The sequence below is a fragment of the Anopheles moucheti genome, chromosome 3 (assembly GCF_943734755.1).
Source record: "Anopheles moucheti chromosome 3, idAnoMoucSN_F20_07, whole genome shotgun sequence".
Classification (NCBI taxonomy): domain Eukaryota; kingdom Metazoa; phylum Arthropoda; class Insecta; order Diptera; family Culicidae; genus Anopheles; species Anopheles moucheti.
In genome coordinates, this window is record NC_069141.1 from 74480253 (window position 1) to 74495253 (window position 15001).

Here is a 15001-nt window from a genome sequence, read left to right on the forward strand (position 1 = left end):
TGAATCCGATTCATCCAACACAAATTCTGACTGTATATTCAAACTCCCTTATTTATTCAAAAAGCATCATATTAGTAGTTGGAAGAATATGGAATCTTAAATTAACCGATAATTGAAAAAAGAGCTATCCATAAGGGAATTCTTCCTTCCCTTTTGTCAGTTAACTCATGTAACCTTCAGATTGTTTGAGTCATTTGCGATAAACAAAGAAATCCAATGAAGTGTAATAAAATAACAGAACAGTCAAACAGTGAAACAAATACATTGGCGGATATGTCGCCAGCATGATGTGGTGCGGCCCTTATCGGTGGTGATAATATAAAACACACAGCGTGTTCGTAAGATAAGCTTTACCCCTACTAACCCTGTAACGTAACGTGTAATAGATGCGCCCATCCCGGGGGAACACACATCATCGTTCGATTACTGCTTGCAAAAACGCCGATGTCGATCGATCGCAGTAGCGCGGCAGCAGAGCGAGAAAGAGAGAGAGGCGCTCAGGCCGTTCCGGTGCGTATGTGAATGAAGAAAGCTTCTTGACCAAAAAAGGAGTGCAGCACACTTGGATTTGGATGATTTTTCCAACCCCCAGGAATACGTCCACACCAACTTCTCGTGTGTGCGTGTGTGTGGTTATTGTGTTATCGTTTTCGACCGGTGGCGGCCAGTGATCTTAAACTTCCTCTAGGGTGTGCCCTATTTTATGGTTAACATTCAATCAAAACTGTCCATTTCTGTGTTTGTTTGTGCGCGCGGACACCTCAGGGAGTCTCTCAATGATAGTGAAACTATACATTTTGATATAAGTTCTTCATCTCCCTACCACTTATTTTAGAGAAGCTGCGTGTTAAAGTGGTGAAATCAGTAGAATTACTGCCTTCTAGTGGTTGATAGACTGTGTGTTGGACAGAGCAAAAGTGAAAACAACACTGTCGCCAAGTTTAGTGACACGGTGGATTTGCAAGCAGCAGCAGTGTTGTGAAGATGTCGTTTCGTGTGGTGAGAAGCTCCAAGTTCCGGCACGTGTTTGGGCAGGCGCTGAAGCGCGAACAGTGCTACGATAACATACGCGTATCGAAGAGCAGCTGGGACTCGACATTCTGTGCGGTCAATCCAAAATTCTTGGCCATCATCGTCGAGTCGGCCGGTGGCGGTGCCTTCATCGTATTACCTCACAATAAGGTAGGTGGAATTGTTGTTGGGAAAAGTGTAACGAAAACGGTCTCAGCAAGCGGTGTGTGCTGCGTGTGCGGGAATGGTTGTCATGGAAAATGTCTCGAAACCCCGCGGAAAACAGTACAGTCCGCGTATACAGTGCAAAAATAGCGAAAATGCGTAAAGAATAACGCATCCGAGATGCACGCAAGTACACGCGAGCCGCCCGACCGCGGTGTGCGCGGTTAATGCCGGCCCAAAATGCGGGTTTTCGTACGTTGGTCCACCACCGTCACCTGCACCACCACGACGATGTGGTACGGTTTTCAAATTTGTACCGAAAAGTGTGCACCGAAAATAGCTTCCAACGGCGGTGCTAATTTTAGAGCATTCCGCTGAATTTAACTTCAATTCGCCACACACCACCTCCAAGTTGGTGCGGACATCGGGGACGAGGGTGGAACAACAGGGGGGGGGGGGGGGGCAGCTGGGTGTGCAGGGTCTCATCCCTGTAAGGGTGGGCGAACGTGTCGGATGTTGAGGAAGGGCACGGCAAAATCCTACATTGAGTCATCTCGGTGTGTGCCGCCTCTCTTTCAAGTCCTCCCCCGGGTTTGTCGTCAGCACACAACGCTGTTTTTATTCCGTTCGTGCGAGCGGTGAGTTGATGCGCGAGAAAGAAAATCCCTTCGAAACGCTCGTGTGCTCCATTCTCTTTCCACGCGCGTTTGTGCGTCCCTGTACGGCCGATGTACGTGCGCAAAGCTTGGTGCTAGTTATGGTTGAATTTTTCCTGCAAAATCGCACCTCCGTTTTTAGGTAGCTTTGCCCGTTAAGGCTACGACGCATGAAGACGGTCCACACCCGGTTCGTGTGTGCTGGGGATGTTTTGCTTTTTGCGCTGGAAAAATAGAACATTCCATCCAGCTGTGTGCGTTCAGTGATCGCTTTCGTCATCACTTTCCATCGTCCGCACAGGCTTGTGAAGGTTAGACAAACAAGAGACCAAATCGAATGGAATTTTCTGCATGTTTTAGCAGCGATTGTTTATTTATTTTGTTTACGGTTTTATACCTTTATAAGGTGATAGAATTCATGTCGTTGTTTTACATCTTGCGGTAGTTATGTCCTCAATTACAGGCATTTTATGTATTATTCGTCACATTACAGTGAACACTGCATTCAAGGGGTATTTCCTAATACTGTCTCATTAGTAGAAGACTTAGTTGAAGATTAGCTGAGGGAAGATCACGAAACGGAAAATCAACCTCTGAACAGATCTTCACCATACAGAAGATCTTGAAGAAAATGGAGGAGTAGCAGCTCCACTTCGGCTATTGATCTCAAGGTTGTAAGGGTAAAACTATAACACACACACTGATCTCTTTTAGAATTCTGATCCAGTGTATCAGATTTGTAAGATTAACATCACATGGTAGATGATCGAGGATGGAAAACTTTATGATCCCTTCGCTATTATGAACATTTATTCGAGAATAGAAATGGATTATAAGCTTCTCAACCTAGCGCAAGAGAGAACTATCTGAGAGTTGTTCTGAGTTGACAACATCAGAAACCATCTTTTATAAACCAATTCTTTCATACTCTGTTGACTTGGACAGCATCGCAGAAGCGAACAGGCGGTGGAAAACCTTGGGTAATAAATAAACCCTTTGGGTGGGGTCATCCCATCCGACAACAACATTGGCATTGAGGTGTTGTTTGGTAATGCTCAAATCTAAGGAATCTGCTTCAAGGTGCTTGTCGTCAGCAATTGAAACAAAGATTTTAAAGATCCTATGTAGTTCCAGACTTGCGTACGCAATTTGAGCCGGGGGTGAAATACGAATAGGTGTGCCAACTTTCGAAGTCGTCCAAAATTTCACCATTCTTCAAAGAGTTAAAGATCAGCACCAAAATCAACATTGATGTGAGATACGTACTAGGATGCTGGTTGCCATTAGAGCTTTCTACAGTCTGAGGAAACTGCTCTACTAAAAGCTGTCATGACCGTGAAGCAGATAATTACTAACTTACTAATAAGTAAGTAAGTATGTACTTGTACTTGTAAACTATGGAGATATGGACATTGTCCAACGCTGATGAAGACCTCATAGCTCAGAAGAATTTTTGGACGAGCTCTTCTAGGCAATAGATTAGATGAGTTGTACGTCGTATCAATCCGCACATGGAGATCCTCTGTCATCCTCGTGCGCATGTTAGGCTCTAATGAAAGTAACCTAAATCAATAGAATTGAAGTGTACATCAGAATAGCTGTGATGGTTTAATGAAATGTCCACTGTGCTCCACCGTAAGCACTCCTGAGGAGAGCCTGCCCAAATGTCCAAAAAATAAAGGTCGAGCGAATTGAGTTGTTGACCGGGATACCTGTCCCAACAGCAGTTCCATCCATATGGTGCTGAAAGATTTCAATTTCGCATTAAGACGGGATCTCGACCGCGCGCCCGTGTGTGTTGTTTATTTGCTAACACAGCTCACCGGTTTATTATTGATTCACGCTCACACCGGACACACACCCACCGAATGGCGTTCTGGGACCAAACCTACAAATGCGTAATTCAATCAATGATTATTTACGCTTCTAAATGCACAACACCGTGGGTAAATGCTCCGCACGTTAAAGGAGGTTTTTGGCTGCAGTTCAAAATGTTTTAAATATTTGATCGTCTTCCACTTCCCCTCTTTTCCCTTTTCCCCTCTTGCCCCTGCTCATCCCTTCTGCGCCGCGGCTTGGGTACGCGTGGTTTAATTATGGCAACACGCGACAACTGCGGATACATTTTCCAACTCGGCAAAAAAGGGGTAAAAGATTAACCAGATATTGCAGGAAATGGCCATACGGTGCGGCACACAGGTGTGTTTGTGTTGCTGCCACGTGAGATCGGGCTGATGATGAGATGGGGGGCAGTGATCGGATTGTGGAAGACGCCAGGATATGACCGTATAAGGCAACCGTGGGAGACATCATCACCTCGCTCTTCAGAACCAGGGGATGCACTTGGTGTGTTGTGAATTAATTATGCGGTTGGCCTCATTAGTTGCCGGCGACGTATTTACGGCTTTTTCCGTTTCGCCAACGAAAGACAGGGCCCCGCGTGTGGGCGCCATTCGGTGGCCTTACGGTAAAGGGCGTTATTTTGGTAGTTTGCACACACGGCGTCCCGTTACCTTCAGGGATTTTCCCCTGTTGTCCTCGCCATTGCTGAAGGTCTTCTTCTGGAGAAATGAGCGCGCGTGGGAGAAGTTTTCCTTTGCTGTTTATTGCTTTGGAAAAGTAAACATCCTTTCCATGTGTGGGGGGAGTTTTTGCAAAAGAAAAACAAAACTGGTTACGATCGTTCATGCACGCGCGCTTGCTTGTTCTGTGTGTCATACATCGTAAGTGGCCGGAGGTTTGAGAATTCGAGCAGGAGCGCAGGATCACCTTCACGTGCCCCGCAAGCAGCACGTCTGTCTGGCTGTGCATGACGGACAGGTTGGGATTTTGGGGACACACACACACGCACGAGAGTGTGAAGGCGGTTGGGGGGGCGTATTGGTTTTTTTTGGGTGCTTCAAAATGATCGCAGCGATCGCCAGTATTCGTGTGCAAAACTATTTTTAAGCCACATTTTTAAATATATTTTCGCACCTTACCACTTCCAATCGATGGGGTTGTTGTTGCGGCGTTGCTGCTTGCCTCGCGTGTCGTCCGCTCAGGGTGGTGGGAATTTTCTTTCCCCCTGCTCCAATGGATTACGGCGATAACGTTGTGGAAATGGTGGAAATGATAGAAAATCGAAACTGGAGTAAGCGATCCGATGATGTGCGGCAGTAAAGCGTATCGAACCGTGAAGGAAGGTTACTGGCACGATGACAACGAATCGATTGCCCAAGAAATCGATGGTGCCACACGTTTCACAGCGTTTTTTAGTGCTACCCGCGAAGAAATGGCGTAATCATATCTATATAAAACAATAAAGATCTCTTGAGAATTTGAGAGTTAGTTGCCTGGATCAACGGCAACTCGAAATTAATTCCATATCAAGTTGTGTTCTGAGTCAAACTGATATGCAACAATCTATGGGTGAATGGGCTAGAATTCTCCAAGGATTCGAGTATCTCAAGAGATTACTAATTCTCCGGCGACTCTTGAATCTTCAACGATTCATGATATTATTAAGTCATTTTTCTGCAATAAGCAGAGTTCTTCGATTGCATAGACCTAGTCAGCTGCGATGTTACAACTTTTTGGCAAAATCTATGAATTATACACAAGAATAGATGTGATCGTATAGGTCTTTAGGTATTCATGAGTCTCTGAAGATTAATGAAGCATTGGAGAGTTGATTAATTCGATCGCATCTGGAGATTAGAAGATCTTTAGATATTCATGAAGAAGATTCGTATGAATGAATTTAATCTAAACGAGTTGGAATGTTGAAGAGAATTTTTTCATTTAAATATCTGCAATGTTTATAACCGCAACCGTTCGTTCGGCACAATCGTCGACGTTCGGGGAAATGGGGCCATTGCTTAATGGTGCGTTCTTTCTTCGCTCAAACGAATGAACACATTTTCTCCTACGCGCCATCGTCGCAACCGTGATCTGATTTTTCATTTAATTTCCCTTTTTCTCTTCGGAATGTAGGTCGGACGGATCGCGGCAGATCATGCACTGGTCGGAGGACACAAGGGCCCCGTACTGGATATTGCCTGGTGTCCTCACAACGACAATGTCATCGCATCTGGGTCGGAAGATTGCGTCGTGAAGGTAAGTGCCTGTGCCTGTGTCTGTTTATTTTATGGGATGAGCTTCCAACGAAGGTTACCGGGCTGAAAGGGTGAACAAAGATCTCGCTACAGGTCAAGGTACTAGGTGCAGTTCGTTCAGTAAAAGACAAGCTGGGCCAGTCTAGTCCTAGAACGAATTGTTCGCATTTAAATGTATTAATATTGTATCCTGCTCTTATCTCTTTGTAGGTGTGGCAAATTCCGGACGGTGGACTGTCCCGTACACTTACCGAGCCGGTTGTGGATCTGGTCTACCATCAGCGCCGTGTAGGGCTCGTCCTATGGCATCCCTCCGCGCTAAACGTACTGCTGACGGCCGGCTCGGACAATCTGATCGTGGTGTGGAATGTCGGTACGGGCGAGGTGCTGGTACGCATCGACTGCCACCCGGACACGATCTACAGTGCCTGCTGGAACTGGGACGGTTCGCAGTTGGTAACGACCTGCAAAGATAAGAAGATCCGCATACTGAACCCACGCAACGGCGAGGTACTGAACGAAGCACTCGCACACGAAGGTTCGAAGGCAACGCGCGCCATCTTCCTGCGGCACGGACTGATCTTCACGACCGGTTTCAATCGCTCGTCCGAGCGACAGTATTCACTGCGCGCACCGGACGCACTGGGTGACCCGATCGTGATGGTCGACCTGGACACGTCGAACGGTGTCATGTTCCCGCTGTACGATCCGGACACTAACCTGATCTACCTGTGCGGCAAGGGTGATTCCGTGATACGCTATTTCGAGGTGACGCCCGAACATCCGTACGTGCATTACATCAGCCAGTTCCAGACGCCGGATTCGCAGCGAGCCATCGGCATGATGCCAAAGCGTGGTTGTGACGTGAGCACTTGCGAGGTGGCCCGTTTCTACCGACTGAACAATGGTGGCCTGTGCCAGGTGATCTCCATGACGGTACCGCGCAAGAGTGAACTGTTCCAGGAGGATCTCTACCCGGATACGCTCGCCGACGAAGCATCGATATCGGCCGAAGATTGGATCAGTGGAGTGGATACCGATCCGCAGCTTATCTCGTTAAAGGTAAGTACGCACGCGTTCTCCTAACCCTACACGAAAGACCAGCCAGTTCCAAGACGTAACAGCACATTCACATAACCTAAAAGGTGAGAGCCAAGGGATGCGTTGTTCAGTCTCGTGGTAGAATGAATATCCCTTTCTCATCTGGCACATTCGGCACCTGCTTTTACAACTACAGGAAGTCCCCGAGATTTTGCATTTTAAAATTTAGTTCATCTCACTGAGCACATTTGTACGCAATTGAAGGAGATTCCGGGAAGAATTCCAGATACTCGAATATCCGCGCAGTCGCAGCAGTGCATTGTTAGTATATCTCGGGGACGACCTGTACCTGTGAACGGAGTTAAGAGATGCATTTATCCACCATCAACATGCTCATAATCATCAGTCCTCTGTTTCCAACGCGCACACAAACATGCATAGTTTGTAAGCTCCGTGTACCGATCAGTAGCGTTAGAACATCCCTCCTAAACGCGCTGAATGTAGGATCGTGTCTTTCTCGTACAGGGTGGCTACGTGTCGCAGGCCCAAAGCACTACGCTGACAGTGACGAAAAAGTCGAACGTGCTGGACAAGATGGCACCGAAGAGCGGTGGCCCGAAGTCACTGTCCGCCTCGACCGGCGGATCGGCGGGCGCATCGGCCAACGGTTCGCCTGTGACGGTCAACAATGGAACCGGGGCCGGCGGTGGAGGAAGCACATCACCAGCCAACAATGGAACGCAACAGATCACGATCGGAGGTGTATCGGTAAGCGCTGCGTTATTGATTGATTGCTGAGGACAGTAACTAACACTTGCCCCTTTACCATACGCCTTTTGCAGGAGCAACAGTTCGGTGAGCTGAGGACAAAGTTCGAAGAGGAATTCCGCAAGCTGAAGGCAATCATCGTAAAGCACGAAAACCGAATCCGGTCGCTGGAAGCCACCGTCAAAGCGATGACGGATCGGGGGCTGACGGAAGTGGATGGTGGTCTCGCACCCGCTGCCGTCGCCGCATCAGCTGGCACCTCGCCTTCACCAGCACCTTCCTCGTTGCCACCCGCGTCCGACGATGGTACGCAACCGCCAGCGGCCGGTGGAGCCGATGGTGGTGGTGGTGGCCACTACCGCAACTCAACCCTCGAGCCGGACGAAGTTTAAACCCGTTAAACACCGGCAGGCGGTGGTGAAGGGCGTAAATTAGGCGCGAAGCGACATTAGAGAGCGGTGACTCTGGACGTCCTCCGATTGTTTTTTTTTTTGACTTCCTTGTGCGTCGTGTGGCATCGTAGCCTAACGTTCTGCCGATTTGCTTATCGGCACACTCAGACGGGGACATTGCCAATACACACACACACACACACGCACACAGAACAAACGCGCAAATCATTCGCTTACACGCGCAAATCCTTTAGTCGACATTTTGCGCTGTGGCTTGCAATCAAAGGAATAACGGATAACAGCATAAAAGCGAACACACATTACATTGGGTGATTAATGCCAACCGAGCCAATATTATGGATGATCAAAAACAATACAAAAACACACACACAAAAATGCCTTAAATATGGATAGAGGAACCATGCTTAAAGCAGCTGCGATAGAAGAAAGAAGATGTTGTATTTGTGGCGTATGTTTCTTTTTTTTTTTTGATACATATACATCATTACATACTAACCGTTTTGCTATGACCGACATGCCTTCCTGTTTTTCTTTTCCTTTTCTCATTGATCCTTTTGTATCTCTCACTTATGGTTGTTAGTGAGAGTGTGCCGTGCAACAACAAAAAAAAACCGAGGCTTCCACACATACATCGGTTAACCAAATCCCTTTTATGTCCCCGCGTGTGTTTATCGCCACCAATTTTGGTGGAATGCGCTGCGCACTTATTTGAATCAGCCGGCATCGAACAACACGCAACAAAGAGTAATACAAATATTGCATTACTACCGCTGGTCTCTATTGCAAAACGGAGAAATGGTGCTGCATACGGTTAAACGTTCTTTACGGCGTAAACATTAACGAAACTACGAGAGCTTTCGAACTGAAATACGAAACAAACAACACTCAACATATAACGTGTAAAAAATTATACATATATACATAACACGCGGACACCAGCAAGAGGGGGGTGGGCGAGGGGACGATAAAGAACTATGGAACGGCAAATAGAGAGAGGGGGAAAATGCTTGCTGGCTGACAACCCGCTCGCTGTGCGAATCGGCCCAATACAACGGACACAACACAACATACACACCCAACACACGCGTACACAAGTAGTATGGGTAGTGCGAATCGATTAATACTTATTATTAAATTAATTCTTATTACTTGTTTTTATGATTAGATAAATCAAAACAAAGAAGAGAAAGAGATCGAAAAAGGGAGTACGAGCAAAAAAACAACACAGAAACAAAGGTATATTAAGTATTTTAAGATAAGCTTCATTGTGTTTCTGTTTTAGTGTTTTGTTTCCGAAGTCGTAGAACAGAATGATGAATGAGAAATTTGAAATGATCGTGTTCCGGTAAGTACGAGATAGCGGTGTTATGTCGAAAAAAAATCGAAGGTGAAACCACATAATATTTAGCGTGCAGTCCCTGTGAATCCTGTCCATGTTTCGACTCTACAACGTTCAAGAATGCGCGGATTCGACAACATATGTGCAGCAGCGGCGGATCAAACGGTAGGCGGAGTAGGCGGTCGCCTAGGGCCTCGCCGTGTTGGGGACCCCAAAAATTTTTTGTAGAAGTAGTATACATAGGCCCAGTCTCCTTATGCTAAGAGGAGGCCCCGAAGGGTACTACAAGAGGCCCCTCGCAAAATTTAAAGTTGGGACAAAATACCCCGGAATCGGCCAGCCTTTTTCTCGCATAATGGCATTAATCACGCCTGCCTGTCGGTGTCACATTCCTATCAAACGTATTGATAAAGCGGATAGTTTTGTAGCCAAGATCTTCGACCCTCTCGGCTTGCTGGGTCCAACGATAATCATCGCTAAACTATTCATGCAGCAACTATGGTCGCTTAAGAAGGATGGAAAGGCATGGGACTGGGATAGCGAACTCCCATCGCACTTACAGCATGAATGGTTAAGGGGTTTCACTCTTCACTAGAATCACTTCGTGATTTACGCATTCCGCGCTTGCTGCTACATTCGGGCTGAAAGCATGAAAGGCACCACGGTTCACTTGCGTACAGCAATTGCAAGCGCGAACCGAGTATTGCAATGGTCGATCAGTATCCCTAACAGGTGATCGTCAAAGAAGCCAAAATGCATCCTTCCTTGTGGGCAATGGGACGTATTATTTCGGCACATCCTGACAAGGACGAAAGAGTTCGCGTAGTGACGCTGCGCACAGCATCCGGTAAACACGTCGTACGCGCAGCAAACCGGTTGATAATGTTACCCAACCCAAATGTGATCAGCAATTTGAATAAAAAGATTGGCACTGGCACTGAATAGCATGCAGCAACAAACCATGTTTACGTTTATTTACTTTCATTGTTGTTTACGTTTATTCACTTTAATAGATTACAAGGCAAGGCACATACCCATATATACCCAAGAAATTCAATTTCTTTGGTGACCGGAATGTGAGAATTAAAGTTTATAAAAGAACATTCCTTTCACATTCCTATCAAACGCATTATAGTGTGGGGGAAAAGGCAAAACGGATCCTGCATCTCTTTCGTATTTTGCGCCGATCGCGTCCGTCGAAAACGCTCAGAAACGATGAAATTTTTGGTTTCTGACACCAAGAGAGCATGATCAACGAAGAGATAGCACAAATTTCCGTACCACGTGGTATCATTTCATTTTGCTGTACCCTTCCCTCTAGTGATCATAGCGCTTGATCCGTCGACTGATCTTTCATCTCGTTCCGTTCGTCCAAGCAGTACAGTGCGTACCATAACTGTGCACAAGTTTATTTTTATGGAAATAACAGTGTGGAATATTTATGGAATATATTTATATATGGAATCCTTCTAAATCCCGGACATTCCATGACGACAAGAGATATAATTATTGCGAAATAACCGAACAATAAAAAATGAATAAAGTCTTCGGAAATAGTGGCACTCCATGTTTCCTACTCTAAATAATTAAAAAACTTACCTGCTGAACAGTTATGACACGCACTGTAGGAACTGGATGGATGAAATGAGACGGAGGATTCTCGCCACAGTACCTGAGCTATTTACTCTATCGATCGCTCTCCGGAGAGGGCCCTTGTTTGATAGTATGTGTAATTATAGTTAACTAATAGCCAATGATAGCAGATCTTTAATTGCTCAATAGCATTACAGTGACTGTTATCGGGAGCAAGCGTTATCTATGTATCATGTACACACATGGTAGATCCATGTGCGGATCAGACTGATGTTAACTCCTTTCGTGGATGCTCTCTTGGTGTCAGAAATCACAAAACCGGTCGCTTTTTGGTGGCTCCGATCGCATCATGCGCGGAGACTTCGACGAAAGAAAAAGTGCTTGAAAACAATATGCAATGACGACTGAGATGATCGTGTGCTCCTGTAGCTCTTGTAAGCTGGACATTACAATAATAATGGAATAAATAAATAATAATAATAATAATTAAACACTAACGGTGATTAATTCTTTCCATTTTGCTCTTTGTTGTCCCCCAACAAAGATTGTCATCAAGAAGAAAAATATTCATATGGGAATTCGCTACACTGCCTTCACAAAACAGCAAAAATCATCCACTTACTGTTACTGGAAGCTAACGGACTGGTCCGCAACATGTGGTGGACCGCAAACAGTACCGCGAGTCAATCTGCTGATATATGTGATATGTGATATGTGATATTAACATCTATTGTACTGCTCTTTATCCGTATCGTCGTATGCTGACCGGTGTCCACGTCCTTTGTTCGCCGGTATATTCATGCAAACTATATATACTCAGTACAAAACGGCATGCAATTATGAGGCGCGATCAGCATCTGCTGGTGGCGACGCTTTCTTCTAAATGCTTTTACGTACTTACGTGTTTATATGAAGTATTTTGAGGACAGTGTTTTTGTGTGTTTGATAAAAGTTTATTTAATAGAATAAATAGTTTGATCTTCGGATTCGTGGTTGAGTTGAGAAAAGGGATCAACGGTGGATCAATCGGTAGACGGAGTAGGTGGTCGCCTAGGGCCTCGCCGTGTTGGGGGCCCCTGAAAAATGCATTGAGAAGAGCGATAATGTTTCGGAATAATTGAACCACAAAAAAAAGCACAACAATATAGGTATGGTAGTTTTTTTCATCATCTTTATAGTTTTAGATTGTATAATATGTATTTCGCAGCCAGCATATATGCTTCTGTTTAGTTTTTGAGACATGCTGCATTTTTTTTTAAACTATTCTAATGTGCTGCTCCACTAACGGCTGCTATTTTACACACTTTTACACACACACAGAGAAACGTTACAACCACACGCGTGTAGCTGCTTGTTTTGTCACTTGTTGGTTTGTTTGTGGCGAAGAAGAGTCGTAAACTAAACATATTCACCTTAAATCCCTTCGGTGCTGTGCTGGTATATCTACGTCTACAACCTACACATAATTCGCATGCATTCCTTCCAAAAAGTCCCTTCTTTCGTATAAGCACGGGGATCTTTTGTTTTTGTTTTATTTGTTTTTTTGTTCAAACTAATGCAAGAAAGGATGCTACTAAATTAAGGCTTTCTAAGATATAAATATTCGTATTTTCTTCCGCCACCCGTTCCAAGGCGGAACAGCAGCTAGGCTATCATTAGTCGGAGCATTGGTAAAGTTCTACTGTTTTTATTTTTTGCAATACCGGAGCTTTATATGTTTTGTTTCTAATCTACTCCAGTATTGTTGTTTTTTTTTATATTAGCGGGGCAGATTTATCTAGTTTTTAAGTATCTGTGTGCACGCCTGCATATATTTATATTACAGCACATTTATTGTTCACGGTTACGAAACACACACGCAAAACGCAAGGAGAACAGTTTGTGTTTAGTTTGAATGTTGGTAAAGCTTCAGTTGAGTTTTTGTTTCGGGATGAGTATCTATTCTCTCTCTTGTTCATTTCCTTTCAGATTTGTTTTTATTGCATGATTTATATGCGATTTTTATGTTTGCAACCAAACAAGGCAGCATCACCACCTTCTCATATGCTCATATTCGCTAAACATTATTATGGTAAGCTAGCTTGCCATAATAAGATCTTCTCTGTTGCTTCCTTCCCATCAATGCTGTACAGTTGTGTTCAATGATGAATTTTCATAAATGTTAAAGAGGAATAAATTCTTCACCAATAAACGGATGTCCGTACTGGCTGTTTCTAGTTGCGTGTTGTGTAAGTAGTCTGCTTTACGCAGGCGACTCCTCTCTCTCTCTGAATTGTCCGAGCAATTTCTAACCGTTTCGGTTGAAATTAATCCTCTGGTGCGAGAATACGTTTCTCACATGCAATGCTTTGCCTGCTGCTTACATTTCATTTTCACACCGAAAACTTAACGTGCATCGAACGAAAAAAAAGGACAATCGAATCACAAAACTGTTGGCGTTTTGGTATGGTATGCTGGACATACCACTTACTTTCCCATAAATTTTGTTTCTCTAGCGCGCACTGGTTCGTAAACGCAGCGTGAATTATATAAAAAAAAAAGCAAACAATTGAATACTAACTCTTATGGTGCGCCCTCTTTTTGCATATTTTATTGCAAAATAAAAAGATCATACAAGGGGGAGAAGACGCGATCATTTGCGACGTGGGGAGAAAGGGAAGGTATTTCAAGGAAGGAGCTTGAAGGAATATGAACCTTACAGGGAGTACCAGGAGATGGATGAGACTTCCGGTGTTATATGTGATACCTATATATCTTCCTTTTTACCGAGTGATTCTATATTGCTTTCACTCCTGTATTTGCCCTAACACTATCACCTTTTTTTTCAGCTCCTAATCTTGCGCGTACGGACCCTACACATTATATTATGCCCTACATGTTGTGTTTAATTTCTTTTTTGTTTCTCATAATCAATCACACGCATTCACTCTTGTTAAATTGTGTTTTGTTTTGCATCGATTCTCACACATACAGACACTCAACCACATACATACCGGACACTCTCATACATTCGGCTAAACGATATTTAATAGAAGAGAACTAAACGTTCATCACCACACGGAGTTGATTAGGCTAGTAGAGTTTAGTGAGTAGAATGCAGGGGTATAGTCTTCGAGATAATCTGCAGATTGGCAGGGTATTTGGAACTAAAAATTTGTCTGCTCTCAGTAATTTTATAGCACATAATTTAAAACAATTAATCTCCTCATTTTGCTGCTATAATTGGTAAATATATCCCGAAGACTCTATATCTCTCAAACGTTTGTGCTACGCATGTATGTCGCAATGGCGTGAACAGTGAGTGATGCTTGCCTAAGTGAGTCATTAAAAAGCAAACGTAAAATAACTAAAGGTAACAACAATTATTGCGGTCCCCCCCCGTTTTTAAAGCACCTTTCATTTGTTTTTGAAACGAAATTTGATTACAATGTGGGGTATTGGTTGAAACTTGAATTAGTGTAGTCCGTACTGCTGTAACAGTGTTTGTCTCGGTCAAGGATAACGCACCAAAAAGCTGTGTCTGTGGCCAACTCTATGAAACTTGGGGGTATTATAATTATTATTCCTGTCATAATATTATTCCTGTCCACGACTGGCGATTGCTGCAACCAAGATCAACTTCATTCTCATCAGTAGCCACCAAAGAGATTCGGAAGGCTGAAGCTCGTGTAGGATCAGTCACACGTATCATCATATCATATCATATGATACCCAGATGAATCACTCTTTCAGAGTAGAGATGTGCGCGCTGAGTAAGAGTGAGTGAGTGAGTTGAAACCTTCGAGAGAGTGAATGAGTATAAATCAGCAAGAGGAGTTTTTACTAATGACTCCTTTAACAACTCTTTTGCGTTTATACTCACTCTCACTCTCAGTGCTGACTAGAAACTCACTCACGAGTGAGTAAAACTGTCTTATC

At 44.4% G+C, this 15001-nt stretch overlaps 1 protein-coding gene across 3 annotated transcripts; it reads left to right on the top strand.

The window, feature by feature from the left end:
* Positions 1 to 836: 836 nt before the first annotated feature.
* Positions 837 to 9349, top strand: LOC128300711 (coronin-1C-A). Of its 3 annotated transcripts, none has more exons than XM_053036873.1 (5): positions 837 to 1182; positions 5808 to 5930; positions 6140 to 6991; positions 7475 to 7738; positions 7813 to 9349. In XM_053036873.1, exons 1-5 carry the CDS (start codon positions 985 to 987, stop codon positions 8128 to 8130), a joined length of 1755 nt encoding a protein of 584 aa, XP_052892833.1. In that variant the 5' UTR covers positions 837 to 984; the 3' UTR covers positions 8131 to 9349. The 3 variants fall into 3 exon arrangements, with proteins under 3 accessions (XP_052892833.1, XP_052892835.1, XP_052892834.1); XM_053036875.1 differs by having other exon boundaries at positions 7475 to 7696; positions 7816 to 9349; XM_053036874.1 differs by having other exon boundaries at positions 7496 to 7738.
* Positions 9350 to 15001: the final 5652 nt, after the last annotated feature.